This window comes from Salvelinus namaycush, unplaced genomic scaffold (genome assembly GCF_016432855.1).
Source record: "Salvelinus namaycush isolate Seneca unplaced genomic scaffold, SaNama_1.0 Scaffold1504, whole genome shotgun sequence".
Classification (NCBI taxonomy): domain Eukaryota; kingdom Metazoa; phylum Chordata; class Actinopteri; order Salmoniformes; family Salmonidae; genus Salvelinus; species Salvelinus namaycush.
In genome coordinates, this window is record NW_024058236.1 from 25,578 (window position 1) to 53,491 (window position 27,914).

At 48.4% G+C, this 27,914-nt stretch overlaps 1 protein-coding gene across 1 annotated transcript in view; it reads right to left on the minus strand.

The window, feature by feature from the left end:
- Window positions 1-26,305, minus strand: part of LOC120036901 — a 28,305-nt gene extending 2,000 nt beyond the window's left edge. Inside the window, exons 1-7 of the mRNA XM_038983191.1 lie at window positions 26,125-26,305; window positions 25,411-25,589; window positions 24,264-24,479; window positions 21,803-22,139; window positions 7,186-7,319; window positions 6,056-6,295; window positions 3,708-3,878 (exon numbers count right to left, since the gene is read on the minus strand). Coding sequence (XP_038839119.1) covers window positions 3,708-3,878; window positions 6,056-6,295; window positions 7,186-7,319; window positions 21,803-22,139; window positions 24,264-24,479; window positions 25,411-25,589; window positions 26,125-26,305 — 1,458 coding nt within the window. The remainder of the gene's footprint in view (window positions 1-3,707; window positions 3,879-6,055; window positions 6,296-7,185; window positions 7,320-21,802; window positions 22,140-24,263; window positions 24,480-25,410; window positions 25,590-26,124) is intronic.
- Between the last annotated feature and the right edge of the window lie 1,609 nt (window positions 26,306-27,914).

A 27,914-nucleotide genomic window follows, 5' to 3' on the forward strand; every position in this document is an offset into this window, starting at 1 on the left:
CCATTATATAGTAGTATAGTAGTAGCCTATAGCATAGCAGTATTGTGGTGCAGTATAGTAGTATAGTATGGCATTAGTCTATAGTAGTGCTTTAGTCTAGGCTAGTAGTAGCCCATAGTATAGTAGTACTGTAGTGTAGTATTGTAGCAGCATGTAGTATATCCTATAGTATAGCAGCACCGTAGTGTAGTAGTATAGTAGTAACCTATACTATAGTAGTATAGTAGCATTGTGGTGTGGTATGGTAGCAGCATATAGTATTGTAGCGCCTATAGTAATATAGTAGCAGCACATAGTATAGTAGCATAGTACAGTGGTATAGTATAGTAGCAGCCTATAGAATCATAGAATAGTATAGTTGTAGCCCATAGTATGGTAGTATATTATAGTAGTATAGTAAAGTACGGCATAGTATAGTAGTATGGCATAGTATAGTGGTGGCCTATATGAGTATAGTATAGTAGCATATTATAGTAGTAGCCTATGGTATAATATAGTTGCAGCCTATAGTAGTATAGTACAGTTGTATAGTAGTAGCCTATATTAGTATAGCTGCATAGTATCGTAGTATCCTAGAGTATAATAGTTTAGTATAGGAGTATAGTGTGGCACTATAGTAGTATAGTAGTAACCTATTGTATGGTATTATAGTACAGTAGTGACCTATAGTATTATAGTTTAGTAGTATCCTATAGTGGTATAGTATAGTAGCAGCCTATAGTAGTATAGCATAGTTGTATAGTAGTATCCTATAGTATAGTATAGTAGTAGCCTATAGTAGTATAGTAGCAGCCTATAGTAATATAGTATGGTATGGTATAGTATAGTGGTAGTCTATAGTGTAATATAATATTATAGTAGTATTGTATAGTATGGTATAGTATAGTAGTAGCCTATATCATTGTAGTAGCCTATATTAGTATAGTATAGTAGTATAGTATTAGCTTATATTATAGTAGTATGATATAGTAGTAGCCTATAGCATAGTAGTATACTATGGTAGTAGCCTATATTATAGTAGTATAGTATAGTAGTAGCCTGTAGTAGTATAGTAGTGTAGTATGGTATGGTATAGCAGTAGACTATAGTAGTATAGCATGGTATAGTAATAGCCCATAGTAGTATGGTATAGTAGCGTAGTATAGTAGTAGCCTATAGTATAGCAGTATAGTAGTAGCATATAGTAGTATAGTAAATCAGTAGCCATTAGTAGTATAGTATAGTAGTAGCCTATTAATAGCATATTAGTGTGGTATAGTAGTATAGTAGTATCCTATAGTAGTATAGTATAGTAGTATCCTATTGTATAGTAGCATAGTAATATCCTATGGCATAGTAGTATATTATAGTAGTAGCCTATAGTATAATAGTATAGTATCATAGTGTAGTATGGTATGGTAGCGGCCTATAGTATAATAGTATAGTATAGTAGTATAGTATGACATAGTATAGCAACCGCCTATATTAATATGGCATAACATCGTAGTATAGTAGTATTCTATAGTATAGCATGGTAGTATAGTAGCAGCCTATAGTATAGTAGCATAGTATGGCAGCAGCCTATATTATAGTATTGTGGTAACCTATAGTAGTATAGTATGGTGTAGTATGGTATAGTATAGCAGTACCCCACAGTAGTATAGTATAGTGTGGTATAGTATGGTATAGTGGTATGCTATAGTAGTATAGTATAGTTGCATAGTATGCTATTAGCCTAAAGTATAGTAGTAGCCTATATCAGTGTAGTAGCCTATAGGCTCTAGTAGGCTCTACTAGCCTAAAGTATAGTATAGCAGTATCCTATAGGAGTATAGTATAGTAGCAGCCTATTGTATAGTGGTAAAGTATAGTAGTAGCCTATAGTGTAGTAGTATTGTAGCATAGTATAGTAGTAGCATATAGTATAGTAGTAGCCCATAGTGGTATAGTATAGTTGTAGCCTATATTAGTATATTATAGTAGTATAATATAATAGTAGCCTATATTCGTACAATGTAGTATAGTAGTCGCCTATAGTGTAGCAATATAGTACAGTAGCAGCCTATGGTATAGCAGTATAGTATAGTAGTACCCCATAGTATAGTAGTATATCACAGTAGAAATATATAGTATAGTAGTATTGTAGTATTGTTGTGTAGTATAGTATGGTAGTATAGTAGTGGTGGAAAAAGTACCCTGTCATACTTGAGTAAAAGTAAAGATACCTTAATAGAAAATAACTCAAGTAAAAGTAAAAGTCACCCAGTAAAATCTTCTTGAGTAAATGTATAAAAGTATTTGGTTTTAAGTATAAAAAGTAAAAAAAAAAAAAAATTAAATTCCTTATATTAAGCAAACCAGATGGCACCATTTTCTTGTCCAACATTCAGTAAAAATGTACAAACAAATCATGTGTGTTTAGAGAGTCCTCCAGATCAGAGGCAGTAGGGATGACCAGGGATGTTTTCTGTTTAGAGAGTCCTCCAGATCAGAGGCAGTAGGGATGACCAGGGATGTTTTCTGTTTAGTGAGTCCACCAGATCAGAGGCAGTAGGGATGACCAGGGATGTTCTCTGTTTAGAGAGTCCTCCAGATCAGAGGCAGTAGGGATGACCAGGGATGTTCTTTGTTTAGTGAGTCCACCAGATCAGAGGCAGTAGGGATGACCAGGGATGTTCTCTGTTTAGTGAGTCCACCAGATCAGAGGCAGTAGAGATGACCAGGGATGTTTTCTGTTTAGTGAGTCCACCAGATCAGAGGCAGTAGGGATGACCAGGGATGTTTTCTGTTTAGTGAGTCCACCAGATCAGAGGCAGTAGGGATGACCAGGGATGTTCTCTGTTTAGTGAGTCCACCAGATCAGAGGCAGTAGGGATGACCAGGGATGTTCTCTGTTTAGTGAGTCCACCAGATCAGAGGCAGTAGGAATGACCAGGGATGTTCTCTGTTTAGTGAGTCCTCCAGATCAGAGGCAGTAGGGATGACCAAGGATGTTCTCTGTTTAGTGAGTCCACCAGATCAGAGGCAGTAGGGATGACCTGGGCTGTTCTCTGTTTAGTGAGTCCACCAGATCAGAGGCAGTAGGGATGACCAGGGATGTTCTCTGTTTAGTGAGTTCACCAGATCAGATCAGAGGCAGTAGGGATGGCCAGGGCTGTTCTCTGTTTAGAGAGTCCACCAGATCAGAGGCAGTAGAGATGACCAGGGATGTTCTCTGTTTAGAGAGTCCACCAGATCAGAGGCAGTAGGGATGACCTGGGCTGTTCTCTGTTTAGAGAGTCCACCAGATCAGAGGCAGTAGGGATGACCAGGGATGTTCTCTGTTTAGTGAGTCCTCCAGATCAGAGGCAGTAGGGATGACCAGGGATGTTCTCTGTTTAGTGAGTCCTCCAGATAAGAGGCAGTAAGGATGAACAGGGATGTTCGGTTGATAAGTGCGTGAATTTTACTATTTTCCTGTCCTGCTAAGCATTCAAAATGTATCAAGTACTTTTCAAAAAAGTAGAATATTTTCTATAGGAATGTAGTGAAGTAAAAGTAAAAGTAGTAAAAAATATAAATAGTAAAGTAAAGTACAGATACACCAAAAACTAAAAAGTATTTTTACTTAAGTACTTTACACCACTGTAGTATAGTATAGTAGTATAGTCATTTTGTGGACACTGATTTTATTAAAGACACATGAAAGATTATTGCAGAGGTTGAGATATGATATGATAGCAGCACACCTGAATAGGGAATTCCTTGATGACAGAAGAGAGCATAGGGTCTTGGTTGACGTCCAGTTTACATCCTGTAGCCAGCCATATCCTGTCCCCAGTCCAAGTCTCACAGCCATTCTGTCCACACAGTGACAGTCTCCACACCTGGCTTTCATAGCACCACTTAGCTTCAGTCACCTGTAGAACACAACAGGTCATGAATCCATAACCACTGTTCACCGTGAATACCTTGACTCTACTTTCTCTCTTTCACCAGATTGTATTATTTTATGTTTCCAAATGTTACTTCTCCACTGCGACCCCCAGGGCGGACAGAGGTCGTGTGTGCCTGGGGGTCACAGTAGAGAGGGTGGACAGAGGTCGTGTGTGCCTGGGGGTCACAGTAGAGAGGGTGGACAGAGGTCGTGTGTGCCTGGGGGTCACAGTAGAGAGAGAGGACAGAGGTCGTGTGTCCCTGGGGGTCACAGTAGAGAGGGTGGACAGAGGTCGTGTGTGCCTGGGGGTCACAGTAGAGAGTGTGGACAGAGGTAGTGTGTGCCTGGGGGTCACAGTAGAGAGGGCGGACAGAGGTCGTGTGTGCCTGGGGGTCACAGTAGAGAGGGTGGACAGAGGTCGTGTGTGCCTGGGGGTCACAGTAGAGAGGGTGGACAGAGGTCGTCTGTGCCTGGGGGTCACAGTAGAGAGGGTGGACAGAGGTCGTGTGTGCCTGGGGGTCACAGTAGAGAGTGTGGACAGAGGTAGTGTGTGCCTGGGGGTCACAGTAGAGAGGGCGGACAGAGGTCGTGTGTGCCTGGGGGTCACAGTAGAGAGGGTGGACAGAGGTCGTGTGTGCCTGGGGGTCACAGTAGAGAGGGTGGACAGAGGTCGTGTGTGCCTGGGGGTCACAGTAGAGAGGGTGGACAGAGGTCGTGTGAGCCTGGGGGTCACAGTAGAGAGGGTGGACAGAGGTCGTGTGTGCCTGGGGGTCACAGTAGAGAGGGTGGACAGAGGTCGTGTGTGCCTGGGGGTCACAGTAGAGAGGGTGGACAGAGGTAGTGTGAGCCTGGGGGTCACAGTAGAGAGGGTGGACAGAGGTCGTGTGTGCCTGGGGGTCACAGTAGAGAGGGTGGACAGAGGTAGTGTGTGCCTGGGGGTCACAGTAGAGAGGGTGGACAGAGGTCGTGTGTGCCTGGGGGTCACAGTAGAGAGGGTGGACAGAGGTCGTGTGTGCCTGGGGGTCACAGTAGAGAGGGTGGACAGAGGTCGTGTGTGCCTGGGGGTCACAGTAGAGAGGGTGGACAGAGGTTGTGTGAGCCTGGGGGTCACAGTAGAGAGGGTGGACAGAGGTCGTGTGTGCCTGGGGGTCACAGTAGAGAGGGTGGACAGAGGTCGTGTGAGCCTGGGGGTCACAGTAGAGAGGGTGGACAGAGGTCGTGTGTGCCTGGGGGTCACAGTAGAGAGGGTGGACAGAGGTCGTGTGAGCCTGGGGGTCACAGTAGAGAGGGTGGACAGAGGTCGTGTGTGCCTGGGGGTCACAGTAGAGAGGGTGGACAGAGGTCGTGTGTGCCTGGGGGTCACAGTAGAGAGGGTGGACAGAGGTAGTGTGAGCCTGGGGGTCACAGTAGAGAGGGTGGACAGAGGTCGTGTGTGCCTGGGGGTCACAGTAGAGAGGGTGGACAGAGGTCGTGTGTGCCTGGGGTCACAGTAGAGAGGGTGGACAGAGGTCGTGTGTGCCTGGGGGTCACAGTAGAGAGGGTGGACAGAGGTCGTGTGAGCCTGGGGGTCACAGTAGAGAGGGTGGACAGAGGTCGTGTGTGCCTGGGGGTCACAGTAGAGAGGGTGGACAGAGGTCGTGTGTGCCTGGGGGTCACAGTAGAGAGGGTGGACAGAGGTCGTGTGTGCCTGGGGGTCACAGTAGAGAGGGTGGACAGAGGTCGTGTGAGCCTGGGGGTCACAGTAGAGAGGGTGGACAGAGGTCGTGTGTGCCTGGGGGTCGCAGTAGAGAGGGTGGACAGAGGTTGTGTGAGCCTGGGGGTCACAGTAGAGAGGGTGGACAGAGGTTGTGTGTGCCTGGGGGTCGCAGTAGAGAGGGTGGACAGAGGTAGTGTGTGCCTGGGGGTCACAGTAGAGAGGGTGGACAGAGGTTGTGTGAGCCTGGGGGTCACAGTAGAGAGGGTGGACAGAGGTAGTGTGTGCCTGGGGGTCAAGGTAGAGAGGGTGGACAGAGGACGTGTGTGCCTGGGGGTCACAGTAGAGAGGGTGGACAGAGGTAGTGTGTGCCTGGGGGTCACAGTAGTATTCATATTATTGATATCTATTTACCTAGCAGTATTATTCTGACTAGTACTATTACAATATTGTTGTTATTTCTGTACCTGGCAGTATGCTCGGACAGACAGCTGTCCAGTCTGGATGTAGGGCTGCAGAGCTGCGTAGGCCTCAGGTGTAACTGCCCCTCCCTTCCTGGCCTGTCTGATCATGGCCAGTCTCTTATGGACGCTGCTCTCGTTGTAGAACTGGCGCAGGTAGGCCAGGCCGTCCATCTTGATGCCATGCTCCACATGGGAGTACCGCCCCACCAGGCTCTCCACGTCACCCACGTCAAACTGCTTCAGCTGGGGGAGAGGGCCGAGGCAGAGGGGTTTGGGGTTGGAGATCATGGTGGTCTGACTATAACAGTCTCTTAACATCAAACTGCTTCAGCTGGGGGAGAGGGCCGAGGCAGAGGGGTTTGGGGTTGGAGATCATGGTGGTCTGACTATAACAGTCTCTTAACATCAAACTGCTTCAGCTGGGGGAGAGGGCCGAGGCAGAGGGGTTTGGGGTTGGAGATCATGGTGGTCTGACTATAACAGTCTCTTAACATCAAACTGCTTCAGCTGGGGGAGAGGGCCGAGGCAGAGGGGTTTGGGGTTGGAGATCATGGTGGTCTGACTATAACAGTCTCTTAACATCAAACTACTTCAACTGGGGGAGAGGCCCGATGCAGAGGGGGGGGGGGGGGGGGGGGGGGCCTCAGCTGGGAGGGGGGGGGGGCACTCTGGAAATGCGATGTACTTCTAGAGTATATTTTTTTAAACATGTCTAAAAATGAACAAAATCAAAAAGGGTACTTTTGAGATATTCATATTATTAGTTTGAATGTTGAATAAACTCATGTGTAAATTTGTATTTCACAATATAGACAAACTATATTAAATACATATAAAAATAGTCCATATTTTAGAGCACTCTATGAAGAGTGTAATGACACCAAGATGTTGTCTGTATCATGTATGGTTCACAGATCATAGGGTCTGACAGGAGGCATGTATAGGTCTAAAAAGGCCATTTTCACCAGGATTTTCAAAACAATGTTTTGTGCTACAAATGTAAAAGCATATTAAAACCTCCTTGATCCTCCAAATGAAGTTTCTATGTGATAATTTCCAGAACTAACAAGTTTCCCCTTCAGGAGGAAGGGAAGATAATTGGGACATGGCCATAGATCTAAACAGAAACAGACCTGTAAGTGTTTGCGCATCACCCAGGTCACATGACTGGCTCCTTGTTGCAGAGCGATGGAGATGACGTGAGCGCTAGTCAGGCCTCCACCAACCACCACCACCCTCTGGCCAGGCTCACACACCACATGGGGACCTGCTGGATGGAGACAGAGTTAGTGACACCATGCAGGGACCTACTGGATGGAGACAGAGTTAGTGACACCACATAGAGACCTGCTGGATGGAGACAGAGTTACTGACACCACATAGAGACCTGCTGGATGGAGACAGAGTTAGTGACACCACATAGAGACCTGCTGGATGGAGACAGAGGTAGTGACACCACATAGAGACCTGCTGGATGGAGACAGAGTTAGTGACACCACATAGAGACCTGCTGGATGGAGACAGAGTTAGTGACACCATGCAGGGACCTGCTGGATGGAGACAGAGTTAGTGACACCACATAGAGACCTGCTGGATGGAGACAGAGTTAGTGACACCATGCAGGGACCTGCTGGATGGAGACAGAGTTAGTGACACCACATAGAGACCTGCTGGATGGAGACAGAGTTAGTGACACCATGCAGGGACCTGCTGGATGGAGACAGAGTTAGTGACACCACATAGAGACCTGCTGGATGGAGACAGAGTTAGTGACACCATGCAGGGACCTGCTGGATGGAGACAGAGTTAGTGACACCATGCAGGGACCTGCTGGATGGAGACAGAGTTACTGACACCACATAGAGACCTGCTGGATGGAGACAGAGTTACTGACACCACATAGAGACCTGCTGGATGGAGACAGAGTTAGTGACACCATGCAGGGACCTGCTGGATGGAGACAGAGTTAGTGACACCACATAGAGCCCTGCTGGATGGAGACAGAGTTAGTGACACCACATAGAGACCTGCTGGATGGAGACAGAGTTAGTGACACCATGCAGGGACCTGCTGGATGGAGACAGAGTTAGTGACACCATGCAGGGACCTGCTGGATGGAGACAGAGTTAGTGACACCACATAGAGACCTGCTGGATGGAGACAGAGTTAGTGACACCACATAGAGACCTGCTGGATGGAGACAGAGTTAGTGACACCATGCAGGGACCTGCTGGATGGAGACAGAGTTAGTGACACCACATAGAGACCTGCTGGATGGAGACAGAGTTAGTGACACCACATAGAGACCTGCTGGATGGAGACAGAGTTACTGACACCACATAGAGACCTGCTGGATGGAGACAGAGTTAGTGACACCATGCAGGGACCTGCTGGATGGAGACAGAGTTAGTGACACCACATAGAGACCTGCTGGATGGAGACAGAGTTAGTGACACCATGCAGGGACCTGCTGGATGGAGACAGAGTTAGTGACACCACATATAGACCTGCTGGATGGAGACAGAGTTAGTGACACCATGCAGGGACCTGCTGGATGGAGACAGAGTTAGTGACACCATGCAGGGACCTGCTGGATGGAGACAGAGTTAGTGACACCACATAGAGACCTGCTGGATGGAGACAGAGTTAGTGACACCACATAGAGACCTGCTGGACGGAGACAGAGTTAGTGACACCATGCAGGGACCTGCTGGATGGAGACAGAGTTACTGACACCACATAGAGACCTGCTGGATGGAGACAGAGGTAGTGACACCACATAGGGACCTGCTGGATGGAGACAGAGTTAGTGACACCACATAGAGACCTGCTGGATGGAGACAGAGTTAGTGACACCACATAGAGACCTGCTGGATGGAGACAGAGGTAGTGACACCACATAGGGACCTGCTGGATGGAGACAGAGTTAGTGACACCACATAGAGACCTGCTGGATGGAGACAGAGTTAGTGACACCACATAGAGACCTGCTGGATGGAGACAGAGGTAGTGACACCACATAGAGACCTGCTGGATGGAGACAGAGGTAGTGACACCATGCAGGGACCTGCTGGATGGAGACAGAGTTAGTGACACCACATAGAGACCTGCTGGATGGAGACAGAGTTAGTGACACCATGCAGGGACCTGCTGGATGGAGACAGAGTTAGTGACACCACATATAGACCTGCTGGATGGATACAGAGTTAGTGACACCATGCAGGGACCTGCTGGATGGAGACAGAGTTAGTGACACCATGCAGGGACCTGCTGGATGGAGACAGAGTTAGTGACACCACATAGAGACCTGCTGGATGGAGACAGAGTTAGTGACACCACATAGAGACCTGCTGGATGGAGACAGAGTTAGTGACACCATGCAGGGACCTGCTGGATGGAGACAGAGTTACTGACACCACATAGAGACCTGCTGGATGGAGACAGAGGTAGTGACACCACATAGGGACCTGCTGGATGGAGACAGAGTTAGTGACACCACATAGAGACCTGCTGGATGGAGACAGAGTTAGTGACACCACATAGAGACCTGCTGGATGGAGACAGAGGTAGTGACACCACATAGGGACCTGCTGGATGGAGACAGAGTTAGTGACACCACATAGAGACCTGCTGGATGGAGACAGAGTTAGTGACACCACATAGAGACCTGCTGGATGGAGACAGAGGTAGTGACACCACATAGAGACCTGCTGGATGGAGACAGAGGTAGTGACACCACATAGGGACCTGCTGGATGGAGACAGAGTTAGTGACACCACATAGAGACCTGCTGGATGGAGACAGAGTTAGTGACACCACATAGAGACCTGCTGGATGGAGACAGAGTTAGTGACACCACATAGAGACCTGCTGGATGGAGACAGAGTTAGTGACACCACATAGAGACCTGCTGGATGGAGACAGAGTTAGTGACACCACATAGAGACCTGCTGGATGGAGACAGAGTTAGTGACACCACATAGAGACCTGCTGGATGGAGACAGAGTTAGTGACACCATGCAGGGACCTGCTGGATGGAGACAGAGTTAGTGACACCACATAGAGACCTGCTGGATGGAGACAGAGTTAGTGACACCATGCAGGGACCTGCTGGATGGAGACAGAGTTAGTGACACCACATAGAGACCTGCTGGATGGAGACAGAGTTAGTGACACCATGCAGGGACCTGCTGGATGGAGACAGAGTTAGTGACACCATGCAGGGACCTGCTGGATGGAGACAGAGTTACTGACACCACATAGAGACCTGCTGGATGGAGACAGAGTTACTGACACCACATAGAGACCTGCTGGATGGAGACAGAGTTAGTGACACCATGCAGGGACCTGCTGGATGGAGACAGAGTTAGTGACACCACATAGAGCCCTACTGGATGGAGACAGAGTTACTGACACCACATAGAGACCTGCTGGATGGAGACAGAGTTAGTGACACCATGCAGGGACCTGCTGGATGGAGACAGAGTTAGTGACACCACATAGAGCCCTGCTGGATGGAGACAGAGTTAGTGACACCACATAGAGACCTGCTGGATGGAGACAGAGTTAGTGACACCATGCAGGGACATGCTGGATGGAGACAGAGTTAGTGACACCACATAGAGACCTGCTGGATGGAGACAGAGTTAGTGACACCATGCAGGGACCTGCTGGATGGAGACAGAGTTAGTGACACCACATAGGGACCTGCTGGATGGAGACAGAGTTAGTGACACCATGCAGGGACCTGCTGGGTGGAGACAGAGTTAGTGACACCATGCAGGGACCTGCTGGATGGAGACAGAGTTAGTGACACCACATAGAGACCTGCTGGATGGAGACAGAGGTAGTGACACCACATAGAGACCTGCTGGATGGAGACAGAGTTAGTGACACCACATAGAGACCTGCTGGATGGAGACAGAGTTAGTGACACCACATAGAGACCTGCTGGATGGAGACAGAGTTAGTGACACCACATAGAGACCTGCTGGATGGAGACAGAGTTAGTGACACCATGCAGGGACCTGCTGGATGGAGACAGAGTTAGTGACACCACATAGAGACCTGCTGGATGGAGACAGAGTTAGTGACACCACATAGAGACCTGCTGGATGGAGACAGAGTTACTGACACCACATAGAGACCTGCTGGATGGAGACAGAGTTAGTGACACCATGCAGGGACCTGCTGGATGGAGACAGAGTTAGTGACACCACATAGAGACCTGCTGGATGGAGACAGAGTTAGTGACACCATGCAGGGACCTGCTGGATGGAGACAGAGTTAGTGACACCACATATAGACCTGCTGGATGGAGACAGAGTTAGTGACACCATGCAGGGACCTGCTGGATGGAGACAGAGTTAGTGACACCATGCAGGGACCTGCTGGATGGAGACAGAGTTAGTGACACCACATAGAGACCTGCTGGATGGAGACAGAGTTAGTGACACCACATAGAGACCTGCTGGATGGAGACAGAGTTAGTGACACCATGCAGGGACCTGCTGGATGGAGACAGAGTTACTGACACCACATAGAGACCTGCTGGATGGAGACAGAGGTAGTGACACCACATAGGGACCTGCTGGATGGAGACAGAGTTAGTGACACCACATAGAGACCTGCTGGATGGAGACAGAGTTAGTGACACCACATAGAGACCTGCTGGATGGAGACAGAGGTAGTGACACCACATAGGGACCTGCTGGATGGAGACAGAGTTAGTGACACCACATAGAGACCTGCTGGATGGAGACAGAGTTAGTGACACCACATAGAGACCTGCTGGATGGAGACAGAGTTAGTGACACCACATAGAGACCTGCTGGATGGAGACAGAGGTAGTGACACCACATAGAGACCTGCTGGATGGAGACAGAGGTAGTGACACCACATAGGGACCTGCTGGATGGAGACAGAGTTAGTGACACCACATAGAGACCTGCTGGATGGAGACAGAGTTAGTGACACCACATAGAGACCTGCTGGATGGAGACAGAGTTAGTGACACCACATAGAGACCTGCTGGATGGAGACAGAGTTAGTGACACCACATAGAGACCTGCTGGATGGAGACAGAGTTAGTGACACCACATAGAGACCTGCTGGATGGAGACAGAGTTAGTGACACCACATAGAGACCTGCTGGATGGAGACAGAGTTAGTGACACCATGCAGGGACCTGCTGGATGGAGACAGAGTTAGTGACACCACATAGAGACCTGCTGGATGGAGACAGAGTTAGTGACACCATGCAGGGACCTGCTGGATGGAGACAGAGTTAGTGACACCACATAGAGACCTGCTGGATGGAGACAGAGTTAGTGACACCATGCAGGGACCTGCTGGATGGAGACAGAGTTAGTGACACCACATAGAGACCTGCTGGATGGAGACAGAGTTAGTGACACCATGCAGGGACCTGCTGGATGGAGACAGAGTTAGTGACACCATGCAGGGACCTGCTGGATGGAGACAGAGTTACTGACACCACATAGAGACCTGCTGGATGGAGACAGAGTTACTGACACCACATAGAGACCTGCTGGATGGAGACAGAGTTAGTGACACCATGCAGGGACCTGCTGGATGGAGACAGAGTTACTGACACCACATAGAGACCTGCTGGATGGAGACAGAGTTACTGACACCACATAGAGACCTGCTGGATGGAGACAGAGTTAGTGACACCATGCAGGGACCTGCTGGATGGAGACAGAGTTAGTGACACCACATAGAGCCCTGCTGGATGGAGACAGAGTTAGTGACACCACATAGAGACCTGCTGGATGGAGACAGAGTTAGTGACACCATGCAGGGACCTGCTGGATGGAGACAGAGTTAGTGACACCATGCAGGGACCTGCTGGATGGAGACAGAGTTAGTGACACCACATAGAGACCTGCTGGATGGAGACAGAGTTAGTGACACCACATAGAGACCTGCTGGATGGAGACAGAGTTAGTGACACCATGCAGGGACCTGCTGGATGGAGACAGAGTTAGTGACACCACATAGAGACCTGCTGGATGGAGACAGAGTTAGTGACACCACATAGAGACCTGCTGGATGGAGACAGAGTTACTGACACCACATAGAGACCTGCTGGATGGAGACAGAGTTAGTGACACCATGCAGGGACCTGCTGGATGGAGACAGAGTTAGTGACACCACATAGAGACCTGCTGGATGGAGACAGAGTTAGTGACACCATGCAGGGACCTGCTGGATGGAGACAGAGTTAGTGACACCACATATAGACCTGCTGGATGGAGACAGAGTTAGTGACACCATGCAGGGACCTGCTGGATGGAGACAGAGTTAGTGACACCATGCAGGGACCTGCTGGATGGAGACAGAGTTAGTGACACCACATAGAGACCTGCTGGATGGAGACAGAGTTAGTGACACCACATAGAGACCTGCTGGACGGAGACAGAGTTAGTGACACCATGCAGGGACCTGCTGGATGGAGACAGAGTTACTGACACCACATAGAGACCTGCTGGATGGAGACAGAGGTAGTGACACCACATAGGGACCTGCTGGATGGAGACAGAGTTAGTGACACCACATAGAGACCTGCTGGATGGAGACAGAGTTAGTGACACCACATAGAGACCTGCTGGATGGAGACAGAGGTAGTGACACCACATAGGGACCTGCTGGATGGAGACAGAGTTAGTGACACCACATAGAGACCTGCTGGATGGAGACAGAGTTAGTGACACCACATAGAGACCTGCTGGATGGAGACAGAGGTAGTGACACCACATAGAGACCTGCTGGATGGAGACAGAGGTAGTGACACCATGCAGGGACCTGCTGGATGGAGACAGAGTTAGTGACACCACATAGAGACCTGCTGGATGGAGACAGAGTTAGTGACACCATGCAGGGACCTGCTGGATGGAGACAGAGTTAGTGACACCACATATAGACCTGCTGGATGGAGACAGAGTTAGTGACACCATGCAGGGACCTGCTGGATGGAGACAGAGTTAGTGACACCATGCAGGGACCTGCTGGATGGAGACAGAGTTAGTGACACCACATAGAGACCTGCTGGATGGAGACAGAGTTAGTGACACCACATAGAGACCTGCTGGATGGAGACAGAGTTAGTGACACCATGCAGGGACCTGCTGGATGGAGACAGAGTTACTGACACCACATAGAGACCTGCTGGATGGAGACAGAGGTAGTGACACCACATAGGGACCTGCTGGATGGAGACAGAGTTAGTGACACCACATAGAGACCTGCTGGATGGAGACAGAGTTAGTGACACCACATAGAGACCTGCTGGATGGAGACAGAGGTAGTGACACCACATAGGGACCTGCTGGATGGAGACAGAGTTAGTGACACCACATAGAGACCTGCTGGATGGAGACAGAGTTAGTGACACCACATAGAGACCTGCTGGATGGAGACAGAGTTAGTGACACCACATAGAGACCTGCTGGATGGAGACAGAGTTAGTGACACCACATAGAGACCTGCTGGATGGAGACAGAGTTAGTGACACCACATAGAGACCTGCTGGATGGAGACAGAGTTAGTGACACCACATAGAGACCTGCTGGATGGAGACAGAGTTAGTGACACCATGCAGGGACCTGCTGGATGGAGACAGAGTTAGTGACACCACATAGAGACCTGCTGGATGGAGACAGAGTTAGTGACACCATGCAGGGACCTGCTGGATGGAGACAGAGTTAGTGACACCACATAGAGACCTGCTGGATGGAGACAGAGTTAGTGACACCATGCAGGGACCTGCTGGATGGAGACAGAGTTAGTGACACCACATAGAGACCTGCTGGATGGAGACAGAGTTAGTGACACCATGCAGGGACCTGCTGGATGGAGACAGAGTTAGTGACACCATGCAGGGACCTGCTGGATGGAGACAGAGTTACTGACACCACATAGAGACCTGCTGGATGGAGACAGAGTTACTGACACCACATAGAGACCTGCTGGATGGAGACAGAGTTAGTGACACCATGCAGGGACCTGCTGGATGGAGACAGAGTTAGTGACACCACATAGAGCCCTGCTGGATGGAGACAGAGTTACTGACACCACATAGAGACCTGCTGGATGGAGACAGAGTTAGTGACACCATGCAGGGACCTGCTGGATGGAGACAGAGTTAGTGACACCACATAGAGCCCTGCTGGATGGAGACAGAGTTAGTGACACCACATAGAGACCTGCTGGATGGAGACAGAGTTAGTGACACCATGCAGGGACATGCTGGATGGAGACAGAGTTAGTGACACCACATAGAGACCTGCTGGATGGAGACAGAGTTCGTGACACCATGCAGGGACCTGCTGGATGGAGACAGAGTTAGTGACACCACATAGGGACCTGCTGGATGGAGACAGAGTTAGTGACACCATGCAGGGACCTGCTGGGTGGAGACAGAGTTAGTGACACCATGCAGGGACCTGCTGGATGGAGACAGAGTTAGTGACACCACATAGAGACCTGCTGGATGGAGACAGAGGTAGTGACACCACATAGAGACCTGCTGGATGGAGACAGAGTTAGTGACACCACATAGAGACCTGCTGGATGGAGACAGAGTTAGTGACACCACATAGAGACCTGCTGGATGGAGACAGAGTTAGTGACACCACATAGAGACCTGCTGGATGGAGACAGAGTTAGTGACACCATGCAGGGACCTGCTGGATGGAGACAGAGTTAGTGACACCACATAGAGACCTGCTGGATGGAGACAGAGTTAGTGACACCACATAGAGACCTGCTGGATGGAGACAGAGTTACTGACACCACATAGAGACCTGCTGGATGGAGACAGAGTTAGTGACACCATGCAGGGACCTGCTGGATGGAGACAGAGTTAGTGACACCACATAGAGACCTGCTGGATGGAGACAGAGTTAGTGACACCATGCAGGGACCTGCTGGATGGAGACAGAGTTAGTGACACCACATAGAGACCTGCTGGATGGAGACAGAGTTAGTGACACCATGCAGGGACCTGCTGGATGGAGACAGAGTTAGTGACACCACATAGAGACCTGCTGGATGGAGACAGAGTTAGTGACACCATGCAGGGACCTGCTGGATGGAGACAGAGTTAGTGACACCACATAGAGACCTGCTGGATGGAGACAGAGTTAGTGACACCATGCAGGGACCTGCTGGATGGAGACAGAGTTAGTGACACCATGCAGGGACCTGCTGGATGGAGACAGAGTTACTGACACCACATAGAGACCTGCTGGATGGAGACAGAGTTACTGACACCACATAGAGACCTGCTGGATGGAGACAGAGTTAGTGACACCATGCAGGGACCTGCTGGATGGAGACAGAGTTAGTGACACCACATAGAGCCCTGCTGGATGGAGACAGAGTTACTGACACCACATAGAGACCTGCTGGATGGAGACAGAGTTAGTGACACCATGCAGGGACCTGCTGGATGGAGACAGAGTTAGTGACACCACATAGAGCCCTGCTGGATGGAGACAGAGTTAGTGACACCACATAGAGACCTGCTGGATGGAGACAGAGTTAGTGACACCATGCAGGGACATGCTGGATGGAGACAGAGTTAGTGACACCACATAGAGACCTGCTGGATGGAGACAGAGTTCGTGACACCATGCAGGGACCTGCTGGATGGAGACAGAGTTAGTGACACCACATAGGGACCTGCTGGATGGAGACAGAGTTAGTGACACCATGCAGGGACCTGCTGGGTGGAGACAGAGTTAGTGACACCATGCAGGGACCTGCTGGATGGAGACAGAGTTAGTGACACCACATAGAGACCTGCTGGATGGAGACAGAGGTAGTGACACCACATAGAGACCTGCTGGATGGAGACAGAGTTAGTGACACCACATAGAGACCTGCTGGATGGAGACAGAGTTAGTGACACCACATAGAGACCTGCTGGATGGAGACAGAGTTAGTGACACCACATAGAGACCTGCTGGATGGAGACAGAGTTAGTGACACCATGCAGGGACCTGCTGGATGGAGACAGAGTTAGTGACACCACATAGAGACCTGCTGGATGGAGACAGAGTTAGTGACACCACATAGAGACCTGCTGGATGGAGACAGAGTTACTGACACCACATAGAGACCTGCTGGATGGAGACAGAGTTAGTGACACCATGCAGGGACCTGCTGGATGGAGACAGAGTTAGTGACACCACATAGAGACCTGCTGGATGGAGACAGAGTTAGTGACACCATGCAGGGACCTGCTGGATGGAGACAGAGTTAGTGACACCACATATAGACCTGCTGGATGGAGACAGAGTTAGTGACACCATGCAGGGACCTGCTGGATGGAGACAGAGTTAGTGACACCATGCAGGGACCTGCTGGATGGAGACAGAGTTAGTGACACCACATAGAGACCTGCTGGATGGAGACAGAGTTAGTGACACCACATAGAGACCTGCTGGATGGAGACAGAGTTAGTGACACCATGCAGGGACCTGCTGGATGGAGACAGAGTTACTGACACCACATAGAGACCTGCTGGATGGAGACAGAGGTAGTGACACCACATAGGGACCTGCTGGATGGAGACAGAGTTAGTGACACCACATAGAGACCTGCTGGATGGAGACAGAGTTAGTGACACCACATAGAGACCTGCTGGATGGAGACAGAGGTAGTGACACCACATAGGGACCTGCTGGATGGAGACAGAGTTAGTGACACCACATAGAGACCTGCTGGATGGAGACAGAGTTAGTGACACCACATAGAGACCTGCTGGATGGAGACAGAGGTAGTGACACCACATAGAGACCTGCTGGATGGAGACAGAGGTAGTGACACCACATAGGGACCTGCTGGATGGAGACAGAGTTAGTGACACCACATAGAGACCTGCTGGATGGAGACAGAGTTAGTGACACCACATAGAGACCTGCTGGATGGAGACAGAGTTAGTGACACCACATAGAGACCTGCTGGATGGAGACAGAGTTAGTGACACCACATAGAGACCTGCTGGATGGAGACAGAGTTAGTGACACCACATAGAGACCTGCTGGATGGAGACAGAGTTAGTGACACCACATAGAGACCTGCTGGATGGAGACAGAGTTAGTGACACCATGCAGGGACCTGCTGGATGGAGACAGAGTTAGTGACACCACATAGAGACCTGCTGGATGGAGACAGAGTTAGTGACACCATGCAGGGACCTGCTGGATGGAGACAGAGTTAGTGACACCACATAGAGACCTGCTGGATGGAGACAGAGTTAGTGACACCATGCAGGGACCTGCTGGATGGAGACAGAGTTAGTGACACCACATAGAGACCTGCTGGATGGAGACAGAGTTAGTGACACCATGCAGGGACCTGCTGGATGGAGACAGAGTTAGTGACACCATGCAGGGACCTGCTGGATGGAGACAGAGTTACTGACACCACATAGAGACCTGCTGGATGGAGACAGAGTTACTGACACCACATAGAGACCTGCTGGATGGAGACAGAGTTAGTTACACCATGCAGGGACCTGCTGGATGGAGACAGAGTTAGTGACACCACATAGAGCCCTGCTGGATGGAGACAGAGTTACTGACACCACATAGAGACCTGCTGGATGGAGACAGAGTTAGTGACACCATGCAGGGACCTGCTGGATGGAGACAGAGTTAGTGACACCACATAGAGCCCTGCTGGATGGAGACAGAGTTAGTGACACCACATAGAGACCTGCTGGATGGAGACAGAGTTAGTGACACCATGCAGGGACATGCTGGATGGAGACAGAGTTAGTGACACCACATAGAGACCTGCTGGATGGAGACAGAGTTAGTGACACCATGCAGGGACCTGCTGGATGGAGACAGAGTTAGTGACACCACATAGGGACCTGCTGGATGGAGACAGAGTTAGTGACACCATGCAGGGACCTGCTGGGTGGAGACAGAGTTAGTGACACCATGCAGGGACCTGCTGGATGGAGACAGAGGTAGTGACACCACATAGAGACCTGCTGGATGGAGACAGAGTTAGTGACACCACATAGAGACCTGCTGGATGGAGACAGAGTTAGTGACACCACATAGAGACCTGCTGGATGGAGACAGAGTTAGTGACACCACATAGAGACCTGCTGGATGGAGACAGAGTTAGTGACACCATGCAGGGACCTGCTGGATGGAGACAGAGTTAGTGACACCACATAGAGACCTGCTGGATGGAGACAGAGTTAGTGACACCATGCAGGGACCTGCTGGATGGAGACAGAGTTAGTGACACCATGCAGGGACCTGCTGGATGGAGACAGAGTTAGTGACACCATGCAGGGACCTGCTGGATGGAGACAGAGTTAGTGACACCACATAGAGACCTGCTGGATGGAGACAGAGTTAGTGACACCACATAGAGACCTGCTGGATGGAGACAGAGTTAGTGACACCATGCAGGGACCTGCTGGATGGAGACAGAGTTAGTGACACCACATAGAGACCTGCTGGATGGAGACAGAGTTAGTGACACCACATAGAGACCTGCTGGATGGAGACAGAGTTACTGACACCACATAGAGACCTGCTGGATGGAGACAGAGTTAGTGACACCATGCAGGGACCTGCTGGATGGAGACAGAGTTAGTGACACCACATAGAGACCTGCTGGATGGAGACAGAGTTAGTGACACCATGCAGGGACCTGCTGGATGGAGACAGAGTTAGTGACACCACATATAGACCTGCTGGATGGAGACAGAGTTAGTGACACCATGCAGGGACCTGCTGGATGGAGACAGAGTTAGTGACACCATGCAGGGACCTGCTGGATGGAGACAGAGTTAGTGACACCACATAGAGACCTGCTGGATGGAGACAGAGTTAGTGACACCACATAGAGACCTGCTGGATGGAGACAGAGTTAGTGACACCATGCAGGGACCTGCTGGATGGAGACAGAGTTACTGACACCACATAGAGACCTGCTGGATGGAGACAGAGGTAGTGACACCACATAGGGACCTGCTGGATGGAGACAGAGTTAGTGACACCACATAGAGACCTGCTGGATGGAGACAGAGTTAGTGACACCACATAGAGACCTGCTGGATGGAGACAGAGGTAGTGACACCACATAGGGACCTGCTGGATGGAGACAGAGTTAGTGACACCACATAGAGACCTGCTGGATGGAGACAGAGTTAGTGACAGCACATAGAGACCTGCTGGATGGAGACAGAGGTAGTGACACCACATAGAGACCTGCTGGATGGAGACAGAGTTAGTGACACCACATAGAGACCTGCTGGATGGAGACAGAGTTAGTGACACCACATAGAGACCTGCTGGATGGAGACAGAGTTAGTGACACCACATAGAGACCTGCTGGATGGAGACAGAGTTAGTGACACCACACTGACTCTTAACAGGAACAGAATGTCCAACACAAATAAGTACTAAGTAAATAAGTGAATTTCAATTCAATTCAAGGGGCTTTATTGGCATTGGAAACATGTGTTAACATTGCCAAAGCAAGTGAGGTAGATAATATACAAAAGTGAAATAAACAATAAAAATGAACAGTAAACATTACACATACAGAAGTTTCAAAACAATAAAGACATTACAAATGTCATATTATGTATATTTACAGTGTTGTAACAATGTACAAATGGTTAAAGTACAAAAGGGAAAATAAATAAACATAAATATGGGTTGTATTTACAATGGTGTTTGTTCTTCACTGGTTGACCTTTTCTTGTGGCAACATGTTACAAATCTTGCTGCTGTGATGTCACACTGTGGTATTTCACCCAGTAGATATGGGAGTTTATCAAAATTGGGTTTGTTTTTGAATTCTTTGTGGATCTGTGTAATTTGAGGAAATATGTGTCTCTAATATGGTCATACATTTGGCAGGAGGTTAGGAAGTGCAGCTCAGTTTCCACCTCATTTTGTGGGCAGTGAGCACATAGCCTGTCTTCTCTTGAGAGCCATGTCTGCCTACGGCGGCCTTTCTCAATAGCAAGGCTATGCTCACTGAGTCTGTACATAGTCAAAGCTTTCCTTAAGTTTGGGTCAGTCACAGTGGTCAGGTATTCTGCGACTGTGTACTCTCTGTTTAGGGCCAGTTTTTTTGTTAATTCTTTCCAATGTGTCAAGTAATTATCTTTTTGTTTTCTCATGATTTGCTTGGGTCTAATTGTGCTTCTTCTACATATTTCTACATATGATAACTCAAACAGATGCCCAGTCAGTGTGATATTACAGTATTGCAGCCTTTGGCTTGACAGCATGTCATGTCACCTCAACACCAGGAGAGGGCATTATAGTACAGTGTCATCTCATGTCACCTCTAAACCAGGAGAGGGCATTATAGTACAGTATCATGTCATGTCACCTCTAAACCAGGAGAGACCATTATAGCACAGTGTCATGTCACCTCTAAACCAGGAGAGACCATTATAGCACAGTGTCATGTCATGTCACCTCTACACCAGGAGAGGGCATTATAGTACAGTGTCATGTCATGTCACCTCTACACCAGGAGAGGGCATTATAGTACAGTGTCATGTCATGTCATCTCTACACCAGGAGAGGCCATTATTGTACAGTGTCATGTCATGTCACCTCAACACCAGGAGAGGGCTATATAGTACAGTATCATGTGGAGACATATGGTCCATCTATACAGATGTGTGACTTCCATAGCTTTCAATACCAGAGGATTCTCATCTCAACCCACCTGATGAGAGAGAAGAAGAACTCTCTTCCTGTTCCTGGTTCTGGCTTCTTGGTTCCTGTTGCCGTGCTGACCGTGAGGCGGGGTGGTGGTGCATGAGCTGCACGGTGTGCTGCAGGCGTTCCTCAGGGTAGCTCTCCGCTATGGACGACACCCAGAATGGAATGTTGGCCATCTGGGCACGGGTCGGCCCAGTCGCCATGACTACCCGCCTTGCCTCGAGGACGTCCCCGTTCTGAAGGAACACCCTGAATGATGTCACAATTCCTTCTGACATGACAGGGGTCAGTCTGTCCACTGTGCCCTTTGTCAGGACACTGTCCAGGCCATATTTGTCCACCTGGATAGAGCCATGTCGTTGTAGTTATTTTGTTCAGGATGATTTGAGTTGATGGCTAATAGATTACATGCACACACATATTACATTATATTTCACAAGTTCATAGATTTTAATGAACAACTACAGTGGCAAGAAAAAGTATGTGAACCCTTTGGAATTACCTGGATTTCTGCATAAATTGGTCATCAAATTTGATCTGATCGTCATCTAAGTCTCAATAATAGACAAACATAGTGTGCTTAAACTAATAACACACAAATTATTGCATTTTTCTTGTCTATATTGAATACATAATTTAAACATTCACAGTGTAGGTAGGAAAAGTATGTGAACCCCTAGGCTAATGACTTCTCCAAAAGATAATTGGAGTCAGGAGTCAGTTAACCTGGAGTCCAATCAATGAGACGAGATTGGAGATGTTGGTTAGAGCTGACCTGCCCTTTAAAAAACACTCACAAAATTTGAGTTTGCTATTCACAAGAGGCATTGCCGGATGTGAACCATGCCTCGAACAAGAGAGATCTCAGAAGACCTAAGATTAAGAATTGTTGACCTGCATAAAGCTGGAAAGGGTTACAAAAGTATCTCTAAAATTCTTGATGTTCATCAGTCCACGGTAAGACAAATTGTCTATAAATGGAGAAAGTTCAGCACTGTTGCTACTCTCCCCAGGAGTGGCCGTCCTGCAAAGATGACTGCAAGAGCACAGAGCAGAATGCTCAATGAGGTTAAGAAGAATCCTAGTGTGTCAGCTAAAGACTTACAGAAATCTCTGGAACATGCTAACATCTCTGTTGACGAGTCTACGATACGTAAAGCACTAAACAAGAATGGTGTTCATGGGAGGACACCACGGAAGAAGCCACTGCTGTCCGAAAAAAACATTGCAGCATATCGGAAGTTTGCAAAAGTGCACCTGGATGTTCCACAGCGCTTCTGACTAAATATTCTGTGGACAGATGAAACTACAGTTGAGTTGTTTGGAAGGAACACACAAGACTGTGTGTGGAGAGAAAAAAGGCACAACACACCAACATCAAAACCTCATCCCAACTGTAAAGTATGGTGGAGGAAGCATCATGGTTTGGGGCTGCTTTGCTGCCTCAGGGCCTGGACAGCTTGCTATCATCGAGGGAAAAATGAATTCCCAAGTTTATCAAGACATTTTGCAGGAGAATGTAAGGCTCTGTCCACCAATTGAAGCTCAACAGAAGGTGGGTGATGCAACAGACCCAACACACAGAAGTAAATCAACAACAGAATGGCTTCAACAGAAGAAAATACGCCTTCTGGAGTGGCCCAGTCAGAGTCCTGACCTCAACCAGATTGAGATGCTGTGGCATGACCTCAAGAGAGCGGGTCACACCAGACATCCCAAGAATATTGCTGAACTGAAACAGTTTTGTAAAGACGAACGGTCCAAAATTCCCCCTGACCGTTGTGCAGGTCTGATCTGCAACTACAGAAAACGTTTGGTTGAGGTTATTGCTGCCAAAGGAGGGTCAACCAGATATTAAATCCAAGGGTTCACTTACTTGTTCCACCCTGCACTGTGAATGTTTACACAGTGTGTTCAATAAAGACATGAAAACGTATAATTGTTGGTGTGTTATTAGTTTAAGCAGACCGGTTTGTCTATTGTTGTGACCTAGATGGAGATCAGAATACATTTTATGACCAATTTATGCAGAAATCCAGGTATTTCCAAAGGGTTCACATACTTTGTCTTGCAGCTATACATAAACCCTACAATAGGGCAAGCATTCACTGTAAAACTCACATTCACTATCATTAGTAGTCATCAAGTGTATTAGTGCAGGTCTGGAACAAAAGCCTGCAACCCCAGTAGCTCTCCAGCAGGAGGGTTAGTTGACCACTCCCAGTTAAGTCCTACTTGTGTCACACAGAGAAGCATCCCTGTTATTGCACAATTTGGTGTAGTGGAGGGACTCACACACTATGTTAAGTATGGTGCCGGGTTGGGGTGAATTCCATTTCAATTCCAATTGGAAGTTCAGTTAACTTCCTGAATTGACTGAATAGAAATGGAATTCACCCCAACCCTGGTATGGTGCCTTTTCACTTCAACTCAAGCCACGGCCAGCGTGCATCTCCATCTCCGACCTGCTGCCTGAAGAAGTCCACACTGAGCCTGGTGCCTGGCAGGCTAAAGTACAGGCTCTTCTGCAGGCCTCTGCTGCTGCTCAGTCTCCTCCTGTCCTTCTTGCCCAGGCGCATGTCGTTGAAGAAGGCGTTCTCATCCAGAATGAAGGTGTGGTCAGGGAGGCAGTGTAGCTCCGCTGTCCGATCCTTCTCCAGAACAAACTCCTGCAAAGCCCTCTGGGGGGAACCAACACAAAGGGATTATAGGCAAAAACAAGTACACTGCCTGAATTGACTGGATTGAAAACTGAAGTGACCTCAACTCGCGTTGTTCAGAAGGAACCATTCATTCAACCCTACAGCAGCGACCATCGCCTTATTGAGTGGGTCTGTGTGCACCAGGGTGTGTGAGCAGAGGTGATGGATGTACCTTATTGAGTGGGTCTGTGTGCACCAGGGTGTGTCTGTGTGCACCAGGGTGTGTGAGCAGAGGTGATGGATGTACCTTATTGAGTGTGTCTGTGTGCACCAGGGTGTGTGAGCGAAGGTGATGGATGTACCTTATTGAGTGGGTCTGTGTGCACCAGGGTGTGTGAGCGAAGGTGAGGGATGTACCTTATTGAGTGGGTCTGTGTGCACCAGGGTGTGTGAGCAGAGGTGATGGATGTACCTTATTGAGTGGGTCTGTGTGCACCAGGGTGTGTGAGCGAAGGTGAGGGATGTACCTTATTGAGTGGGTCTGTGTGCACCAGGGTGTGTGAGCAGAGGTGATGGATGTACCTTATTGAGTGTGTCTGTGTGCACCAGGGTGTGTGAGCAGAGGTGATGGATGTACCTTATTGAGTGGGTCTGTGTGCACCAGGGTGTCTGTGTGCACCAGGGTGTGTGAGCAGAGGTGATGGATGTACCTTATTGAGTGGGTCTGTGTGCACCAGGGTGTGTCTGTGTGCACCAGGGTGTGTGAGCAGAGGTGATGGATGTACCTTATTGAGTGTGTCTGTGTGCACCAGGGTGTGTGAGCAGAGGTGATGGATGTACCTTATTGAGTGGGTCTGTGTGCACCAGGGTGTGTGAGCAGAGGTGATGGATGTACCTTATTGAGTGGGTCTGTGTGCACCAGGGTGTGTCTGTGTGCACCAGGGTGTGTGAGCAGAGGTGATGGATGTACCTTATTGAGTGGGTCTGTGTGCACCAGGGTGTGTGAGCGAAGGTGAGGGATGTTGAGTGCTCTGAACTGGCTCTCCCACAGTGAGGTCCATGTTCCGTATGAGTCCACCACTCTGAAGGCCAGCGGAGGGCAGGATGAAACTGACTCTGGGTCTGGAGCGGTCTGCTCCACGGGCTCGGCTGTCTGCTTTCCTGGGACATATTACACACCTGTCAACCAGACAGCATCACCAGCAGAATGGTGTGAACTGGAGAGACTAAAATACAGTCTATACTGTGTCTACTTCAAATTAAGCCTACACCTTCAACCTCGACTAAAAAAGCACTTTCAATGGAGATGTTCTTTTTAGTCTAGAGACTGGGTCTGGGCAAGGCTTGGAGCGGCCGGCTCCTCAGCTGGCTGTTGTCCTGGGGATGGGGAGACATTAGAGACCTGTCAAACAGAGAGCACTAACAGCATGCTGTACACTATGTGTGTAGAGAGATTAGAGAGGAATGTCTCTCCTAACTGAAATCAAGAAAGGCCAAAATGTGAGGGAAAACATCTGTCTACTTTATGGGATGTTTTCCTGGACCCAGATCACGCCGACGTCTAGCCCCTGACTAAAACGCCCTTTTAATAAACATTCACTCTTTAGTCTGGGAACAGGCTTCATCTGGGCCCTTTATGAAAAGCTCATGTAAAAACATTGAGCTGTAGTGTAGTTATCCTCACTGGTAGCTCCTCCTCTCTTGTTCTTAGAGCGGCTGGTCTTGGCCCTGCCCTGGCTGAGCTGGATCCCCTGGAGGATGTCTGTGTTGGGGGGAGGTGGGGACAGGGCCTGGTCTGGACAGGACAGCAGGGTGGCCAGGGTCAGGGCATGGGGTCCTCCACCTATTATTAGGACGTCCAACATCACACGGCTGGCATGAGACACACACACGCACAGAAAAAAAGTGACAAAATCTAAATCAAATGTAAAAAACATTCTAATACTTGGTAAAAAACAGGTGTAAACTAACAGTGAAATGCTTCCTGACGGTCCTTCCCACCAATACAGAGAGACAGAAATAGAAATAATAGAAAGATAATAACACAAGGAATAAATCCACAACGAGTAACAATAACTGGGCTGTACACAGAGTACCAGTACAGAGTCAATGATAACTTGGCTATATACACAGAGTACCAGTACTGGGTCAATGATAACTGGGCTATACACAGAGTACCAGTACTGAGTCAATGATAACTGGGCTGTACACAGAGTACCAGTACTGAGTCAATGAAAACTGGGCTGTACACAGAGTACCAGTACTGAGTCAATGATAACTGGGCTGTACACAGAGTACCAGTACTGAGTCAATGATAACTGGGCTGTACACAGAGTACCAGTACTGAGTCAATGATAACTGGGCTGTACACAGAGTACCAGTACTGAGTCAATGATAACTGGGCTGTACACAGAGTACCAGTACTGAGTCAATGATAACTGGGATATATATACAGAGTACCCGTACTGAGTCAATGATAACTGGGCTGTACACAGAGTACCAGTACTGAGTCAATGATAACTTGGCTGTACACAGAGTACCAGTACTGAGTCAATGATAACTTGGCTATATACACAGAGTACCAGTACTGAGTCAATGATAACTTGGCTGTATACACAGAGTACCAGTACTGAGTCAATGATAACTGGGCTGTACACAGAGTACCAGTACTGAGTCAATGATAACTGGGCTGTACACAGAGTACCAGTACTGAGTCAATGATAACTGGGCTGTACACAGAGTACCAGTACTGAGTCAATGATAACTGGGCTGTACACAGAGTACCAGTACTGAGTCAATGATAACTGGGCTATATACACAGAGTACCAGTACTGAGTCAATGATAACTGGGCTGTACACAGAGTACCAGTACTGAGTCAATGATAACTGGGCTGTACACAGAGTACCAGTACTGAGTCAATGATAACTGGGCTGTACACAGAGTACCAGTACTGAGTCAATGATAACTGGGCTATATACACAGAGTACCAGTACTGAGTCAATGATAACTGGGCTGTACACAGAGTACCAGTACTGAGTCAATGTTAACTTGGCTGTACACAGAGTACCAGTACTGAGTCAATGATAACTTGGCTATATACACAGAGTACCAGTACTGAGTCAATGATAACTTGGCTGTACACAGAGTACCAGTACTGAGTCAATGATAACTTAGCTATATACACAGAGTACCAGTACTGAGTCAATGATAACTTGACTATATACACAGAGTACCAGTACTGAGTCAATGATAACTGGGCTGTACACAGAGTACCAGTACTGAGTCAATGATAACTTAGCTATATACACAGAGTACCAGTACTGAGTCAATGATAACTTGGCTATATACACAGAGTACCAGTACTGAGTCAATGATAACTTGGCTATATACACAGAGTACCAGTACAGAGTCAATGATAACTTGGCTATATACACAGAGTACCAGTACTGAGTCAATGATAACTTGGCTGTACA